Raw genomic sequence first — 19,492 nt, 5'->3', positions numbered from 1 at the left:
CGGCCACCGAGCCCAGCTGCGGGGACAGGGGGGCACGGGGAGCCCGAGGCCGCTTTGCCGTCGCTTCACCCTCTCTCCCTCAGCCTTTGCCCCACGAGCACGGCTCAGCCCAGTTCCCCGAGCATCAGCCGGGCCGGGCTGTTCCCCTCGGAGCCGCTGCGGACACGGCCCCGGCCCGGCCACACTGACCCCTGCCCGGGGGGCTCCGGGGAATGTCGGCCCCGAGCGGAGAGCTTTGCCCGGGGGGCTCCCGGCCAAAGGCAGCGGCTCCGGGCTCGGTAGCCGCTCCAGCTCCCCCAGCCCGCCCAGGGCTAGGTCAGCGCCAGGTCAGCGCTCCTCACCCACACGCCTTTAAACCGCGGGGCATGGGCACAGCCAGGGAGGGGCAAGGACAGCGCTGGCTCAGAGCAAAGCTCCTCACCCCGACAATCCCCCGGTGGCCCCTCGCTGCTGCAGCGCCCCGGCCTCGCTGGGGGCTGGTGGCACCTCCGGCTCCCTCCCGGACTCACTCGGATGGAATCCCTGCTTTGCAGGAGAAGCCAAGGCAGCAGCAGTTTGCAGCTCCTCATCAGCAGGGAGCGGGGAGTGAGAGGAAAGCTAAAGTCTTTACAAACAACTCGCTGGGTGACGGTATGGGTGTTAAGGTCTTTAAAATGGGTTTTAATGTGTCTATTGACTTTGGGCAGCAGGTGTGTGGCAGAACCCAGACAGCCTGACTCCTGCAGAAAGAATGAAACAGGGAGCCCCAAATACATTTCGTGCGAGCTCCAAATGTCCCTGCCCGCTTCAAAAAAACGGCCCAGGATATTTGGGACGAGCTCCCCCTTCCCTGCGGCTACCTGCGGAATGCGGGGAGAGCGATGCTCCTGGGGCGAAGGTACTGCGGATACAGGTGAGCGCACGTGGTGCTCCTGTCCCTGCTTGTTTCCTTTTCCCGCTGCTCCTCCTTCATCCCTCCTCTTCCTCCTCCTCTGTCCCTCCTCTTCCTCCCGCTCCTCCTCCTCCATCCCTGCGGCTGCGGGCGAGAGCTCTCGGGAGAGCGGGGCCGGGCAGGGACACGATGGGAAAGGGGTGGATCAGCCCCAAACCGAGCTGAGTTTGGGGATAGCGATGGGAAAGGGGTGGGAGAGGGGGAATAAGGGCAGGTGGGAGAGCGAGAAAGGGGTACCAGCGTGGCGCCCCAGTTAACCCAAGACCTCCAAAACCCCTCACAGTCCCCCCAGTCCCACGCCGGGGGTGTTTCCAGCAGCACCAGAAGCTGGTGGTTCCAGTCCTCGCTGGGGACCAGGCTGGTGGCCACCACTTGCCCCGAGAGCTCCTGCTGGCCCTGGAACCACCTCAGCTGCAGCTGCGCAGGGTAGAAATCATCGCGGAGCAGAGCTGGTGGCCGGGGCCAGCTGGGAACTCGATGGCACCTGCGAGGTGGACACGCTGGGAGGCACTAGGATAGAGCGGGCAGACACTGGGATGAACTGGGGAGCCACTGGGAGAGAGCGAGCAGACACTGGGATGAACTGGGGAGGCACTGGGATAGAGCGGGCAGACACTGGGATGAACTGGGGAGGCACTGGGATAGAGCGGGCAGACACTGGGATGAACTGGGAGGCACTGGGATGGAGCGCGGGGTGGCATTGAGAGGTACTGGGAATGTACTGGGAGGGACTGGAGGGCAAAGGGAGAGGACTGGGTGTTTGCTGGGAGGGTCTGGGAGAGAGGGGGCACGTCTGGGAGTGGACTGGGAGGGACTGGGATGCTGAGTACAGCTCGGGGCCTGGAGCCCCTCCTCCTGCACTGCCCTGGGTGTCTGCAGAGCTGTTCCTCTCTCGGGATCTAGTGTTTCAAGACTTCAGAAAAAGGGACAGCACGACAGAGTTCCTTCTCAAGGGGCATTCTGCCACTAACTGGATGGGTAAATCACCGTGAGCAAAAGCAAACAAAAATGCAAAATCAATCAATCCAAAGAAAAATAACCCCAAAACTATTTATGTGGAGCTGGGGGCTGGGGGGAGCTGGGGGGTTGTGAGAGAGAAAAGCAGGAGCTGGCAGAGCTCTTGCCCAGGGCTGGGCGTGGCTGCCAAGAGAGCAGAGCATAGAGCCGCTGGATGAGATCCGCAGTGGGGAGTGAGGAGCGTGGGCTGGGGGGGACGTGGGGGTCCCTGCGTGGGGGACAAGGAGCTTCCTCTGGGCTCTTTCTGTCACTCACAGGCCCTGCAGCCCCTGGGCACAGAGCCCAAGCTCTTCGGCCGCTCCCTGCCAGCTCCAGCCCTGCTGATTCTGAGCTCTCTGTGGCATCACTGTGCTGCTGAGCTGGGCACTGGCAACACTTGCCTCGGGCTCTTGAATGCAGCTGGGGATGGATTTCATGCAATTGGTGAATTGGTTCACCTCGGCATGGCACCCCCGTTGCTGGGGTTGATGAGGTTTTGTCCCCCAGTTCCTTTGAGGGGGTGGAGATGCCCTTGAAAAGTGCTCATGACCCCTTAGGTGGTCTCCTCCCTTTGGGGGTCTCCAAAATTCCCCTCAGCAGCAGGTTTTGGGTGTCCTTGACCACTCCCAGCAGGATTCTTGACCACTGTCAGATGCCTGACCAGAGCAGGGACCTCTGGCAGCCTGGTGATGTTGGGATCATGGACAAAGGAGACCCACGGGTACCCTGTGTCCCTGAAACAGGACCCCAGATGGGGGTGACCCCTGGGAGACCTGTTACACCAAACTGGGGTGCCCAGAAGAGGGGGATCTCTGGGATTCCCAGGACCCCCAGCAGCCCAGAAAGGGGGAACACCAATACATGCTTGACCTGCAGTGGCTCAGAGAAGAGGGACCCCCTAAAGCCCAGCATGGACACACCAGAGAGGGGAAACTCCTGGTTGGGTGTTTTTGCTGCATCTTGGTGATTTGTGTATTTTGGGCGACTGAATCTTGGTGTTTTGGCAGTTTTTGTGGACACCTGATGCCCAGTGATTTCCAGATGTGGACTTGGGCAGGAGGAACCCAAGGTGCTCATACCTTGTACTTTTCCCCACAACAGGATTTCTCACTCCCAAACCTTGGCCAGATGGAGGAGAGGCCTGTGAGGAAGAGGAAGGTGCCCCAGGACAACCAGGCAGGTGAGGAGGAAGTCACTGCCCCTTTCCCCCTCTCTTCTCCTCCATCTCCCAGCCCAGCATTGGTCCCAGCTGCAGGACAACCCCACAGCCACCACCATCCTGCCAGGGACAGACTAGGGGATCTCCTTCCCCTTTCCTCTGGCATGGAGACAAATCCCAAATCCTCTCCTTGTCCTTCCTCCCCCAGGCAGTGAGCTGAGGTTGGAGACCAAGGAGGATAAATCTACGCAGCAGAACCTTGTGGAAGAGGCTGTTTTGTGCAGCTCCACAGCGCAGGAATCCAAGGGGGAGGAAAAGCCCTGCAGATCCCATACAAGGAGAGGCTCCAAACCCAGCCCAGGTTGCTCTGAGAAGGAAAGACCAACCCTGTGCAGGAAAGGTGGACAGAGATCCAGGCAAGGACCGAAGCTTGGGGTTCATGAGCAGCTTCAGGATGGGGAGGAGAAGCCCTACAAGTGTGTGGAGTGTGGGAAGGGCTTCAGGTCGTTCTCCGGCCTCCTCGCCCACCGTCGGACGCACACGGGGGAACAGCCCTTTGAGTGTGGGGAATGTGGGAAGAGCTACAACCATGCCTCCCATCTCCTCTACCACCAGTGGGTGCACACGGGCGAGCGGCCCTATGAGTGTTCAGAATGTGGGAAGAGCTTCACCATCAATTCCTGCCTGGTCTTGCACCAGAAGGCCCACAGAGGGGAACTGCAACAGCCCCACAACTGCGGGGATTGTGAGAAAACCTTCAGAGACAGCTCCTCCCTCATCACCCACCGGCCTGTGCACACAGGGGAAAGGCCTTTCACCTGCTTGGAGTGTGGGAAGAGCTTCACCATTAGGTCCACTCTGGTCTCCCACCAGAAGATCCACACCAGGGAACGGCCCTATGAGTGTTCCCAGTGTGGGAAGAAGTTCCGGAGCAGTTCAGATCTCCTCAAGCATCAGCGGACACACACGGGGGAGAAGCATTTCCTCTGCCCCGACTGCGGGAACCGCTTCACCCGCAACTTCAGCCTCACCACCCACCATCAGCCACACCAGGAAGAGGCGCTGCGAGTGCTCTGAGTGTGGGGAGATGCTTCAGAGCAGCTCAGATCTCGTCAGCCACCAGCAGACACACACGGAGGAGAAGTCTTTCCGCTGCCCCGACTGCGGGAACCGCTTCAAGCACAAGTGCAACCTCGTCACCCACCGGCGCATCCACACCGGGGAGAAGCCCTACGAGTGTCCCCAGTGTGGGAAGAGCTTCTCCTGGAGCTCTGACTTGACCAGACACCAACAGATCCACCAGTGAGGGAAGCCCTGCGAGTGCCCCGACTGCAGGAAGTGCTTTGTGGGCTTCTCCAACTCTGTCCCCCATGGGAGGAACGACACTTGGCAGAGACCTGGTGACTCACATTCCTGGTGGCCCACGTTGGGAAGACACCTGGCTGGTGGTGTCTTCCCCATGGGCACCTAGATGAATGCAGGAGCAGGAACATCCATCAGGATGGAGACTAACATCAGAAATTCATTGGGAAGAGGGAAGATTTGCTGACTTTAGACTCAAAAAAATCTCACCTGCTCTGTCCAGTCATTTCTTCTGATGGCATCAAGCAGCGCTGGATGACCATGGAGCCCCACGGCACACCACAGCACAGCTGCTTTTGGGGTGTCAGCAGCTGCCCAGAGCTGGGGATGGGGCCTGTGGGGGTAGCTGGGGCTGTAGGGTGCTGCTGGGAGCCAAGGGAACTTGGGTGAGCAGGGAGCATGGGATGGGGGCCACGATGGGAAACATGGGGGGAGAGAGAGGAAAAGAGGGTTGGGATCCCCCAAACCAAGATCAGGGGGTTCAGGCTGGGGATTCAGGTCACAGTGGGAAAGGTGGAGGAGAGGGGGGAAAAGAGAGGGCTTTGGACCCTCAAACTGAGCAGGAAAGGGCTGAGACCCCAAAATCAGCAGCGTGGTGGGGGGGACACTTCCAAACAAGCTGTGGGGGAAGCAGGGGTTGTGGGGACAATGGGAAGGAGGTGAGAGAGGGAGGAAAAGGGGTGGGAGAGCTGGCAGGGACATCTCCTGAGGGTGTCCTGTGGAAAGATGCTGAGCCTGGAATGAGGTCAAACAACTCCAGCAATTCCCTGTTTGCAAAGCTCCCAGTTGGAAATGAAGAAAGGGAGTCACACTGCTTTTGGGGTGAGTAATGCTGAAAGCAGCCTGACTCCTCCATCCCAAAGTTCAACATCCTGAGAGGGAGCTGAAGCTGTGGCAGAGCTGGAAGAATCCCTGGAGAAAGGAACAACCAAGTGACACCACTGGGAACTTCTCCAGAGCTGCTGAGCTGGCACAGCCTGGGCACATCCGACTGACAGGGCAGCACTTCAGGCTGTAAAAGTGACATTTCCCTTCTTGGGGAGTGTGGAGAGTCCTCCTTGCATTGGGGCACCCCTCAAGGTCACTCCTTGAGGCTGAGCCAGAGATTTTCCCATGGTCGTTGTTCTGGGGGAGTGACATCCATCTGCTTAATAATTGGGTTTGCTTTACTCTAATTGCTTTAACACAATTGCTTCAATATTGCTGCACAGTATGTATATTGTAATAGTTGTTATAGCTCCTATGGTGTGTAGTAAATAATTCTCATTAAGATCTCTATGTCTAGGCATTATTACATACATTTATATAAATATATTGTGTTTTCCATCCTTAACCCTGTGGGACAAAGTTAGATAAAGGTTCAATTACACTTTTACAATCCTTTACATCTTGACAAAGTCAGGGGTTGGGATTGGATCCAGCCCCTCCCAGGCTCCTCTTGGAGGAGTTTGGAAAGTCTGGGGGGTTCTGGTGGGTTTGGGGATCTGTGGGGTGTTGAGGGTCATTTCTGCACCTTGTGACTCAACAAAACCTTCTGTGAGGAGCTTTGTCTGAGGTGGACCATGATCCCCATTCCTGTCTCCCTGAGCCACTGGGAGGGAAGAGAATCAGGAATAAAGTGAGACCCAGCAGGGAGGGAGGCGTTGGGAAAAGGTGGTTTAGGATTTGTTTTACTTCTTGTTTTTCCTGCTCTGATTCTGACTGGGAATAAATCCAATTATTATCCCCAGTTAAGTCCCCTTCGCCCAGAATCCATCAAGGATCTCTCCCTGCCCTTATCCCAACTCAGGAGCAGTTCCTTGTATTTTTCCCCACCCAGGGGTGGAGGGGAGAGAGATGTGACAGATTTGGGGACACCAGGGAGCCAGCCAGGATCATCACACCACACACAGCCACAGGAATCAGCCAGAGGAGCCCATTTACCCATGAACAGAATCCAGAACAGGAGAATTTGGGGTCAGGGAGAAAATCAGATCCATCGGGACACCCATGGTCTCTGGGACACCCAGAGATGAAAGAGCCATAAGCCTGAAATTTGGCTCCATGGAACGCCTGGAATCCTCCAGGATGATCCTGTTCCTTGCCTCTGCTGATGGTCTGGATGAGGGGATTGAGGGCTGCCTCAGTGTATTCATAGATGAGACCAGGCTGGGTGGGATGAGGATCTGCTGGAGGGCAGGAAGCTCTGCAGAGGGATTGGGACAGGCTGGCGATCTGTGGGAATGATGGCATGGGATGACCTGAGGACAGTGTGAGGGTCACAATAACCCCATGGGATGTTCCAGGGTGGGGGAAGAGCGGCTGGAAAACTGGGAAAGGAGCTGGGGTGCTGGGGACAGTGGCTGGCTGCCAGCCAGGTGTGCCCAGGTGTGTCACATGTGTCTGCACATCTCCAGGTGTGCCCAGGTGTGTCACATGTGTCTGCACATCTCCAGGTGTGCACAGGTGTGTCACATGTGTCTGCACATCTCCAGGAGTGTCCAGGTGTGTCACATGTGTCTGCACATCTCCAGGTGTGCCCAGGTGTGTCACACATGTATGCACATCTCCAGGTGTGCCCAGGTGTGTCACACATGTATGCACATCTCCAGGAATGTCCGGGTGGTCAGTGGCTCCTGGTTTGGATCAGGAATGCTGTGTCCAGCAGGATCAGGGCAGGGATTGTCTCCCTGTCTCTCACACAGGTGAGACTCCACCTGGAATCCTGGTGTTGGAAACAATATTAACTTTTAAATTTCTATTTTGTCTCTCTAGTTAGCCTTGACTTGACTTTGCCTGGGGGAAAGGAATTTTCTATAGTTTTTTAGGAGATATAATATCACCCTAAGGAGATGGGATTAACATAATTGACAGACTGGGAGCAACTGCAAAGACAACCAGAGAGATAAAATGCCATCAGCAGAACATCAGCGGGACATCAGTGGCTATCTGCAGGGACATCAGTGGCTATCTGCAGGGACATCAGTGGCTATCTGCAGGGACATCAGTGGCTATCTACAAACGTCTACACCAGATCACCTCCAGCAGGGGTGAAGACATCTGGTCCGGAAAGGACTGATAGGAAAACTGGAGAATGAAAAATCTAATTAGATTAAATCTAATTAATCCTGATTAATTAGAGCAGATTCAATCCAATGGGAAACTGAATACCAGAGGTTACTCAGCTCTGGTCCAATGAACTTTGAAACAGTGCATCTCTATGGGGTTTTGACTGTATAAAGTTTGGGGAAAAATCCTCTGAAAGGATGTGTTCTTGGAATATTTTCCTGGGCACATCCTGGCCAGAAAATAAAGTAATGCCTGATTCTCAATCACTTCAAATGAGTGTTAGAGGGTTTTTATTTTCTAACCGATTTTCGATGACACTGCTGGGAAAAGTTGTCGAGCTTGAGCTGTAAATGATACAGCAGTAAACAGAGCAGGTATTTGTTTATTGCAGCGCCTGAGGTGAGAGGGATCTCTCCCCCTAACTCACCCACCCTTGTCAATTGCTATATTTCTACAGTAAGTATTGCCTAATATTGCTCTGTCATTATGACATCGTCATATACGTGCTGGAACTAATTTACATAATGCTATCTCATGGTTATAAATAGTTCTTTTGCACTGTTCTTGCACCTTCCCAATTTAGGTCGTCTTGGGGGTCTTTCTCGATGAAGGCTCAAGGTCTTCCTCACATCTGAACTTTCCAACTTTGTTTTCAGAGCATGAGCAGTTATGGTGTTTCTTGGTCTTTCTGGATCTAACCAGTCTCAATTATTTATTTTGTGGCTAATTTGCTTTACATATGCCAATTTCTCATTAGTACATCCTGCTGCTTACCAATATAGCTATACATGTATTTTTGAAACTATACTTGTCCATTTTTGAAACTATCCACTTAGCAAGTTTGGTTTTTTGGTTTTCTTTTTTTTGTCTATCCAAGCATTAAGCAACTAGTTAACCATATACTAGTTATTACATTGTATAGAAAGTTATGATTTGGGTTATATTAGTATAGAAACTTATGGTTCAGGTTATATTGATATCTTATAAATCAAGCTCTATAAGCATCTTGTCACTTTGACCCAAGTTATGTAGGCATCAAAGCTTTAAAAATTCATTAGAAGTACTTGAGCATTCAAATTCACATTTTGTTTTTGAAATTCATGGCAAGTAAAGGTCTATCAAAATTGACTTTGTCCAGTTCTAGCTTACTCTATATTAACACAGCTGAAAGAACCCAGATATTGAGCTCCACCTGGAAAAGCCAAGGCACATTCCAGATGCAGCCCATATGTTGGGATGAAGAGAGAATGTGGGAAAACAATGCTTTCTGACCACACAAGGCACACCTTTACAACTATAAAGATTCATGGAAATACACCAGAGGTAGAAGTTTCTTACACACACTCTGAAGATGTGTGGAGAACTTCTCAGAGTGTGAACACAGACTCTGTGGTTACTTTCCTGGGAACTGAGTGTAAGAATTTTGACATATTTTCCACCACCAATTGGCAAGTAAGATACACAGAATTCTTAAGTTTTTATTATTCTTGCTAGCTATTAATAATAAGAAGAAGTACTTTTCTATAAATTGCAATTTTAGCTATTAAATTTTTTTTGCAAGCATTTATTCCATAATTGCAGATTTTACCTATTTTATAGCTTATGCAATTATGTTACTACTGTGTATGTATGTATGTAAATTTGTCCTCAGTTTTTATGTCTGTCATTTTCTGTGTCTCATAAATGGTAATTTACATCATATTAGACTATTTGGCCAAATATCAAAAAACAGAACATCAGCAAGGTATCTTTAACACCTAGGAGAAATTTAAACCCTCTAAAAGCTGTTGTAGTAGGCCTGAAGAAGTGTCTGAGGGGTGGGGAGAGGCACAAAGATGGCTCCTGTGTGTCCTGAGTGAAAGTTCTGGAAGTTTTTCACCAAGTCCAGCAGAGCCAATCTCTGATAGCTCTGAAAGTGATGGACATGCTGCTGGCCAAGTTTGGGCCAATTAAAGATGCTAGTTATGCCTCTGTGAAAACATATTTAAGAAAAAAATTAAAACAAAGTAGTCACACACTTCTTTTTAGCTAGAGGAGGAGGAGGAGGAGGTAAAAATATGTGAGGAGAAAACAAGGAGACACCTAGGTCAGTGGAGGAGGTGAGGGAGGAGCTGAAAACCCTCTGCTAGCTGTGGTGAAGGCCATGGGAGGAGCAGGTTGTCCCCCTGGCAGCCCATGGAGTCCACAGGAGTGGAGAAATCCACCCACAGCCCATGCCAGAGGAGCAGGTGGATGCCTGGAGAAAGCTGTGATCCAGAGAAAGTCTCATTTAAAAAGTTAAAGCTACAAAGGCCTTGCAAGGGAGAGAAAGGCCTTTTTCTTGCTCCTGGGATGGAAGCAGCCTGGCCTCGGCTCGGGAAAATCTGCATCTTATGGACAAAGAGACTCATATTGCAGCAGAATTCGGGCGAGATGTTGCTCGTGAGATCAGACCCACGCCAAAGAAGTTCCCAGAGGACTGTCTCTCATGGGAGGACCCCGTGGCTAAGGAGAGGACCCCTCTCCCTGATGGACTGAGCAGAGAACAAACCCCTTACCCTGCCCCCTGCCCCCTGCCTGTGCTATTGGTTTGGAAAGAGGGAGGGGGGTGAGCAGAGAAACTGCTTCCTAAGAGGGAAGGGCTGAGAGTGGAGAAACTGTCTTAAGTGAGAATGAGCAGAGATAAACAGTATTCTTAGTAGAAGAATTGTGGTAAAGAACAGATTTATGGATTTGCTCTATGGACTAAGAAAATACCCCAAACCCTGCCCCTTACCCAAGCTGTTGGTTGGAACGAGGGAGGGGAGTGAATAGAAAATTGGTTCTTAAGAGGGTTCTTATTTTTACCTCTCATTTATCCTCCGACTCAGTTAGGTAATTAACTCACTTTGCAACTTTAAGTTTGAAGCCTGCTTGCCCTTTTCTTCCGTGCATCCCCTTGTCAATGTCCTATCTCACTTAACTCATGAATTTGGTGTGTGTTTAACAGTTTTTTTTCCTTTCCCCTCTCCTGCATGCCTGCGGCAGGAGAGAGCACGGGTGCCTGGCATTTAGTCAGGGTCAAACCCCGACATGTGATCTCTTGGCTCTTTGGCAGCCTGGAGGTGGCTGGAACACGCCTGGGGGCAGCTGTGACTGTCAGTGACTTCCCAGCTCTTTAGGAGGATGGAGAGTGCAGGGATGTCGCCATGGAGCCCCTGTGAGTGCCTGTGACCTGCCAGCTCCTTAGCAGCATGGAGACACGTGGCATGTCACCCCTGAGACCCTGTTGTAGACTGCAATCTCCGTGCAGGTGGCTTGGCAAGTGGGAGACTCCTGGGATGTCCCTGTGGAGTCACTGGGGTTGTGTGTGCTGTCAGTGTTCCTGCAGAGAACAGTTCAGGGGCAACAAAATTATCAATAAACTTACTGAAGAACACATTCCATACTAAACAGCCAAACAAATCAATGATAAAAGATTTTCTGCCCAGGGGACTGGCTGTGGGTGTGGGAAAGCACCTGGGATGAGTTATCAATCAGACAAGGAACAGCTGGGATACATGGAGCTGCCTGAGGGAGGGGTAACTGTGGGCCAATTATCAGAGGAGTGATATAATGTCAGAGGCTCAGGGTCAGAGAGCTCTCAGGGAGTGGCTCTTAGGAGGGGGACTTCACACCTTTCTGCAGGCACTCAGGAAATTGGTTGACGAACAGGATGGACTGGCAAAACACTCTTGGATTCCCCAGCCAATGGTATTGTTCAAAGGGTGAAACAAGCTTAAGGTAAGGGCTGTGTAGCTTTTTATTCTAAACCTAGGCCACAGGCTTGTGCTGAGCAAGGTGGTCAAGTGGTAGGGGGGTCCTCTGCTGACTGAATCCTCCCTCCGACTTCATCTTTCCTAAAATTTTCTGGAGCTGTAAAACGGGGCAGTCAATACATTTATTCAAGGTAATGACTGGCAACCTGACCAGAGGAAAGCAAAGGGGACTCCTTGGGGAAGAGCCCTGCAGAGAGCAATGGGCTGCAGGAGCTGCTGTGCTCCTGCCCAGAAGCACTGGGGTCCTGGCCAAGAGGCACAGCTGGGCCAGGGGCTGCATCCTAGGCCATCTGGGGAGGTGCTGGGGTTGCAGGGATGGGAATGCAAAGGGGGTCCTGGGCAAGGGGCTTCCCTGGGAAAATTCCAGGCATCAGGGGAGATTCTGGGTGTAGGGTTGCCTGGGGTGTCAGCAGGAGTCCATCCCACCTGGGGCAGAGATCCAGCCCCTTCCCTGGCATCTCTCCAGCCTCCTCCATGGGACAGCTGCCCCTGGAAGGGCTCAGGTACCTCTGGGCACCAAGGGCTTGGGCAGCCAAAGGCAGGTGGATCCCAACTCTAACACAGAGTAGGGCACCATCACCCCCAGCCCTGCAGCCCCTTTGGAACCTGGCCCGGGGCTCACCCTGCCTCCTCTAAGGCCCTGCTGGGCTCCAGCTGTTGCTCAGGGCTCTGTGGGGATCTTGTGCTCGCCCTGAGCGGGGTTTGTTTGCAGCCCGGGGGGCTGAGGGTCAGCTGTGAAATGTCCCTGCAGGGCAGTTTTAATGTGATCAGCCCAGTGCTTCCTTTGTGCTCTGCCTTACGCTGCTGTTTTATTCTGCTTTTAGAACCTGCCTGTGAAGAGAAACCCCCCGGGAGAGCAGAGCCTGCTGAAAGGTCCAACATCCTCACCCTAAGCAAGGGATGGAACAGCACACACTGCTGAAAAGATTCCAGCTGTCCTCAGGGCACAACTTCCTCAAGCTGAAACTGTTTGACATGCTGTTTGGTGCTCCATCTCTTTAAGGTCCCTGCCAACCCAAAGCCCTGCACGATTCCATGATTCTCTGGTTCTGCAAACCACAAAGAAAGCTTCAGCATCAGTGTGGAGAAGTCAAGTCCGTCCTGCTTAGAGATCCAAAGGACAACATGGGATGTATTTGCATATGTTAGCACTTTGTCATTGCCGTGGAATAGAAGGAAATTCATCTGAAATTAAATACTGGAATCTGAAAATCTTTACACCTGTGGCACCTACAAATGGTGACTCTGAATGAGGCTGCCTGTCACCCTCCCTACTATTAATTGTCACTCCTGGGGTCAATGTTCCCCAGCTGCTCCTCATCATCTTCTGATTCAGAAGTCATCTCTGCCTCTTTTCCCTGGTCCCTTGTGTAACAGTCTCCTTTTGTCACTTACTTGCTTTGGTGTTTTTGAAGGAATGTGTTCCACAATTAATTTATTGATGTTTCTCTTTCCTTCAAACTGTGGCTCCAGTTTAATCAAAAGCTGTTACTCCTCTTTTGTCCACACTCTTTTGTGTGCTCCTCGGGCAGAGATCTCTCTGGGACGGGATGCAGCCATCCTTTCCTGCTTCCTGAGAACAGGATGAATAATGTCTCTTGTGTTGACCAAGGCTGATCTTGGTCAAAAATTCCTACCACACATGTGACAGATCCACCCACCAGCTGGAGATCCCTTGCACTTGGGATAGTGACAAGCAATACTATGAGAGTTAGTGTTTTGCTTACCACACTTAGCACACTGAAACCAAATCCTGCTTTTCCCGTGGGCTCTTTTCAGTGTTCAGTCAAGCCCAACAGCCAGTTCATCTGGGTCCCACAGCATGGACAGGCTGAATTTTTGTTGGGGATCTTTACCATTTGGAGGTCTTCTCGTGCTGAATCCGTGCTGTTTGCCGGTCCAGGGTGGGATGCTCTCGGTGTGCCACCCTTTGGTTCTTTGCTGTTTCTTCTGCTGCTGTTCTCTCTGGTACTCTGGAGGCAGCTGTTCCTTCCCACGTCGTGTTTAGGTGGAAGATCTTCATATACCTCCAGCAGCCTGGCCATATCCTTCCACAGCGTGGGTAAAATGTACATTCTTCATTAGTCAAACAAAACAATCCCTGTCGCTGTTGAGCCACTAGCAGAGAAGAAACCCGGATTCTCAGCGTGGCATAGAAAAAAGGAACTTTATTATTTTGAATCCAACCTATATAGACTTTTCAGAGGTCACCCAGACTGGTCAGTCAGAAACCTCCCCCTAGGCCTGATTGGCCAGGCCTGAACTGTCCAAATCTCGAGACACTGTTCTAACAACATCCAAACTTTATCTTTGTTTATAAAACACAGAAGAAGTTCTTATGGGAAACACCTGTGCTTATTATAAAATTCTGTGATTATTATAAAATTCCCATTATAAAATTCCAATCTCACCAGCTCTGTTTCATTTTCCACCAAATCATGGTGGGGCAGATTGTGAATTTCTGGACATCAGGTCTAGCAATTTATCAGTCGGGGGGGTCGACCCCCTGCCCTTGTGGACACCAGGTCAACACAGTCCAACCCCAGTGCCCCCCTGGGTATCTCTAATGTCCCCAGCCCCCTGGGGCTGAAAAGCTGGTGGGTCACATGTGCCTGGCTGCCTCTCTGGGTGACTAGGTGAGCAGTGGCTGCAGAGAGAGGTGTGGGGACAAGGCCATTCTCCTGGCTCAGTGCACGCTGGAGGGTCATGTTTGGCCTTGTCTTATGGGATTGCAAGTGTTGGTGACACCTCTGTGCTGTCCCCCTCCATAGGCTGGAGGAGATGATCATCTCTGGAGGATGCCCCTGATCCCCTGTGAGCCCAGGCCCATTTCCCTTGAATGACTGATGAACGCCCTCAGCAAAGCTAAGCCCTGTCTCCATGTTTGTGTGGGTGTTTTTCTCTGTTGATTGGCCCCAAACAGGCCCAGAGACACTTCAGAGACAAAGTCAGAGAAGTGGGTATTTGCTTTATTTGGTGCCCTGGGTGTGGGGGATTCACTCCTCCAGACACACACATCGGCGCTTCCAACAACACTATATTATAGGTAAATTTCAAGAATATTCATCCCATTCCCTGGGATGGGAGTGGTTATACAAACAATGTCTCAGAAGTCAATAACATCATTAGCATGTGCACCACACATGCTCTGTATGTCCCAGTGGTGTTTGGAGACCCCCAAAGACCCCTCCAGGATGAAGGTCCCAGTAGTCTTCATCACAATGCACTCCTCACCTTTCTCTCTGGAGTGTGCACAGTCCTTCATGGGATGATTCAGTGTTTCCTGTGCTGGCTTCAAACAGATTCTTCTCCCTCTTACCCTGATAACATTAAGGGAATCCTGTTTTTCTAGGTTTGGAATTCACATATTCTGTCTTTCAATAGTTAACTTGAGTTACCTATTGACCACTCTTTTCTCAATCCCCACCCCCCCTTTTTTTGTGGTAATTTGTAATTCTTTACAAATCCAGTATGTGGCGAAAGTAAATACCTTTCTCTATCTTATTTCTAAGTTTGTACTTTTGCCATTGAGCATAAGGCGATTCCAAGTACATAATATCATACAACAATAACTACTAGTAGAGACAGTGAATAACAATGCAATAATTCAAATAACTATTACAACCAATTGTTTAAGTAAGGATAAGTTGGGTAACCATGCTGTAAGTTTGTCCCAAACCTCTTTAAACCCCCAGGAAGTGTCATCTAAGGCGATCTGATTTCATGCTTGTTTTCTGTCCAGAATTGTCTGCAAATCTGTTTCTATTAGTTTAGTTAAGTCAACATGACTGCAACAGCTTGTATTTATAACTGTACATAGTCCTCCTTCTTTGGAGGAGTACAGCAAATCTAGTGCAAGTCTATTTTGTATAGCTAATTGTGAGATGCTCTTAATCTCAATTTGCTGTGCTCTTATGGCATCTGCAGCAGCATTCATTATGGTCTCTATAGTAGCAGAAAGATGAACTATTGATTTCTCTAGTTCACTTACTCTGAGCCAGTGTAGAAACCACCTGGCAAAGCTGAGAAATCCTGTGGGCCTATCAGTCCTTCGTATAAAAGTTCAGAGTAAGCCTTGTAGTTGAGGAACAGCACTGATGTGGGGAAATACTTGTCCTATTGCACAGTGACCTTGCCAGCCCAAGGGTCAAACTTTATAGGCACTGTGTCCACATATCCAATATCAACCCCAGCCTGGGGGCACTGGCCAATCCTTGGGCTTTGGTCCTTGCCTAGTTTGATTTTTATTCTTGACAGGAAAGTTAATCCTCAAATGCCAGAGGTTTATGTCCAAAAAGGAGACAGAGTCCTGTAACTTTATTCACGAATAAAGGGAGAGGTCATGGGCATTTCCCATAGGGTCTCTCATTAATTGCTAGAGGACGCAGCCTCTTTTACTTTCCTGGCTGCAGGTTCCCTCTGTCTTTCCCCACTGGCTGAGGTACTCGAGAGGAACAAGCTTCCCAGAATGTCTAATGGAGACTCTCTTAATACATAATCCCCCCTTCTTCTGTTTCTTATGTCTCTGTTCTTGTAGTTTATTAACACAGCCTTGGGTAAGTCAATCAGTGGAATTCGTATGGAAATCCTTTCCATTGTTTCTCCTATCTCTCAGTATTGGTCTTATCTTACCAGCCCTTTGTAAAGACACACGCTTATTCCTTTCATTCTACATATTAGCCCCCCTCCCCATAGGTCCAGAATTCTGAGCACTTAATTTCAAAGGAATTTTGTCTTAATATTTTGAAGAAAATGAAGAAAGACAGATATATATATAAATTCTAAGAGGAATGTTAATGCCCTTGGCCTTCTTGGGCCTTCCATCCCCAGCAGGATTTGCTTTCTGGGTTTCTGTGGAGTCAGGGATGGGGAGAATGGAGCACTGCCTTTGCTGTGTGCATGACTGAGAGCACCACTGCATGGCTGGGATGGGGAGAATGGAGCACTGCCTCTGCTGTGTGCATGGCTGAGAGCACCACTGCATGGCTGGGATGGGGAGAATGCAGCACTGCCTCTGCTGTGTGCATGGCTGAGAGCACCACTGCATGGCTGGGATGGGAGCTCTGTGCAGCACTGCCTCTGCTGTGTCCATGATTGCCCCACTGCAGGGCTGGGATGCTCTGGGGGTGGGTGAGGAGCAGTTCACCGTCTCACCAGGGCAAGGCCTGACCTGCCCCCTCCCCACATACACACAGAGGCATCCTGAAGTGTCTCAGAGACAATAATCTTTTCAGTTTTTGGCAGCCCACTTCTTGGCTCCGGACATTGATCAGGACCACTGATAGCTTTTCTCATTTGTAATTTAGTTAAGTGACTAGGACTCTTGTATGGTTAGTTTTCCCTGCTTGTGATCTAATTAGACTATCTTCTCCCCCTGCCCTTCCCCTCTTTTGGTGGGAATTTTAGCAGAAAAATTAGAAAGGAAAGAGGAAAGCATACTGGAATTCATATGAATGGTAACTGCTAATTTAAATTTAAAAGCATCTTTCAGTTAGAGAGCCCAAAGCCTGGCAGATTGGTTCATGATATCCAGTGATTTCTCAAAGGCAGCTTTTAATGGATTAACTCTTTATTATATTGTCTAATATGGTTCTTTCGTGTTCCTCTTTGGAGTTAATTTTATTCACATAAGAGAGGAGTGTCTGGCCGTAGATCTCACAGTTGTGGGGATATTCAGCAGTTCTTTTTGCTTCTGTGGCTTTAGTGGCTCCTTGTCTCCTGTCTGGACACACTTGGCTTTTAATCTGATGAGGACACACTTGAGTATTCAAAGTTGTTTATGCTATTGAAACAAACTTGCACAGTGATAACACATGTTAGAATGGGGAGAAGGATGAATTCCTGCTTCCTTCACACCCCTTTGGAAATTCTTCTATTTTCTGCTAGTTAGTTTTGTTTTGCAACATCACCTGTTGTGTTGACCTTTTCTGCAAGCAGGCAGAACTTGGTTTTGAGGTGAAGACATCGTTCACACTTTCCCCTCAGCAGTGTCAGTTTGCATCTCTTCTGGCTCCTTGAAGACTCGGCTAAGCAAGCACACAACAAGCATCCAAAACCATGTTCAACTGACACATACTAAAATCAAACAGACACTCCAAAGTCATGTTTCAAAAATGTGAGCTACTTTTTCAGGATCTTCTCCATATGAATTTGTGAGCTCTTTCCAGCACCTCAAATTTGCTACTGAAAAATGGCACATAAACAGTAACCGACCCTTCCATCAATTCCCAGAACAAATATGCTCACAAATATCATCTACACACACACACACACACACAGGAGACCCAAAGGGATATTTATTAGCACATGCAGAGAAACAGCATAGATGCAAAAATTCAACAGACATTCAAAACATGTTTCAACACTCAACTAGTTACATTGATCTCACAGGCATCCCCGCATGGATTATTGATATGCCAGCAAAACACAAATTAACACAGGTCATTTCCACACACACAGTACACACACATATTAAAAAAAAAATTAAAAAAAAATCAAAAGCGCCTGAGCAAACTCTGCTCAAAAAAAGCTTCTCACAGTAACCCAGGCAGGAGACTTTAACTCCAAAATACTCTGCAATTTCATTTAACCGAAGTAGAAATTGTGGGAAAAGCAAAAACCCTGCAACAATATTTTTAATGTTAGAGAGTCAAGGCATTACTTTATTATCTGGCCAGGATGTTTTTCTGGCCAGGATGTACCACAGAAATCATCTCATCCACACATAGCCAGGGAGAATGTGCGGGGAGAATCATTCCATGACACATTGCATTTGCTAGATTCTTTAGATATTTTATAGAGTAAAAATACGCAGAGATGGACTGTTTTACAGTTCATTGGTCCAGAGTTGAGCAAGCCCCCTGTATTCAGTTTCCCATAGAATCTGAATGTCCTGGCCTCTGGTGTTAGGCAGGGGTGTTGTTTGGAGCTGATGTTCCATTAATGGCCGCTGATAGCTCTTTATCTTTTGAGTTATGCCCAGTCTGTTGATATGATGAGTTCCTCAGACCTCACCTGAGGAACAATGTGCTGGAAAGAAACTGAAAATTCTTTTTCCCGGGGTGAAGACAAACAAAACCTTTGAGTAAAGTTATACAAAATTTTAAAATTGGTATATTTTCCAACATAAGTAGCAGAGCGAAGCATACCAAGGAACCTAGTCGTGCTGTGGCTTTGCTCTGAAATCTTTCTTTCCTGATAGTTTTCCAGTGATTCTTTGAGTGATTTGAAGGTGCCTCTGCCATCACATCTCTTGAGCAGCAGTGAGCAGCCTGGGATGTCAGCACCGAGGCTCTGTGAGTGAGTGCCTGTGACACGAGGGCTTCTCGGCAGCATGCAGACTCCTGGGGTGTGCCTGTGGTTCTCCTGGGACCACCTGGGAGCTCAGTGTTCTTTTGAAACATGGATAGCTCGGGCAGTTCCCCACGGAGTTCCTGTGACAAGATGTGGTCTCTTTGGCAGCCTGGAGGTGGCTGGAACACGCCCAGGGGCAGCTGTGACTGTCAGTGACTTCCCAGCTCTTTAGGAGGATGGAGAGTGCAGGGATGTCGCCATGGAGCCCCTGTGAGTGCCTGTGACCTGACAGCTCCTTAGCAGCATGGAGACACGTGGCATGATGTCGCTGTTGAGGCGCTAGCAGAGTAAAGAACTCAGTTCTCAGTGGCAAGAAGGAAAGACCTTTATTGTTTTGATTTCATCATATATATAGAGTTTTCAAAAGTCACTCAGATTGGTCAGTTAGAAACCTCCCCCTAGGCCTGACTGGCCAGGCCTGCACCGTCCAGATCTTGGGACACTGTTTTTAATACCATCTAAACTTTATCTTTATTTATAAAACACAAAAGGAATTCTCATGAGAAAGACTTGTGCTAGCCACAGCATGTCACCCCTGAGACCCTGTTGTAGACTGTAATCTCCGTGCAGGTGGCTTGGCAAGTGGGAGACTCCTGGGATGTCCCTGTGGAGTCACTGGGGTTGTGTGTGCTGTCAGTGTTCCTGCAGAGAACAGTTCAGGGGCAACAAAATTATCAATCAACTTACTGAAGAATACACTCCATACTAAACAGCCAAACAAATCAATGATAAAAGATTTTCAGCCCAGGGGACTGGCTGTGGGTGTGGGAAAGCACCTGGGATGAGTTATCAATCAGACAAGGAACAGCTGGGATACATGGAGCTGCCTGAGGGAGGGGTAACTGTGGGCCAATTATCAGAGGAGTG

At 49.7% G+C, this 19,492-nt stretch overlaps 1 protein-coding gene across 1 annotated transcript in view; it reads left to right on the top strand.

Annotated features, from left to right (window-relative positions):
* The first annotated feature begins 2,627 nt into the window (after nucleotides 1-2,627).
* LOC146423359 (uncharacterized) overlaps nucleotides 2,628-19,492 on the top strand; it is a 97,173-nt gene continuing 80,308 nt past the window's right edge. The window contains exons 1-4 of the mRNA XM_085044851.1: nucleotides 2,628-2,648; nucleotides 3,029-3,107; nucleotides 3,295-4,036; nucleotides 4,203-4,322. Of these exons, the coding sequence (XP_084900977.1) occupies nucleotides 2,628-2,648; nucleotides 3,029-3,107; nucleotides 3,295-4,036; nucleotides 4,203-4,322 (962 nt within the window). The remainder of the gene's footprint in view (nucleotides 2,649-3,028; nucleotides 3,108-3,294; nucleotides 4,037-4,202; nucleotides 4,323-19,492) is intronic.

Source organism: Lichenostomus cassidix, unplaced genomic scaffold (assembly GCF_008360975.1).
Source record: "Lichenostomus cassidix isolate B80296 unplaced genomic scaffold, HeHo_3.0 HiC_scaffold_864, whole genome shotgun sequence".
In the NCBI taxonomy this organism is placed as follows: Eukaryota; Metazoa; Chordata; class Aves; order Passeriformes; family Meliphagidae; genus Lichenostomus; species Lichenostomus cassidix.
Note: the sequence above shows the minus strand (reverse complement) of the source record. Positions and strands in the feature narration are given on the sequence as shown.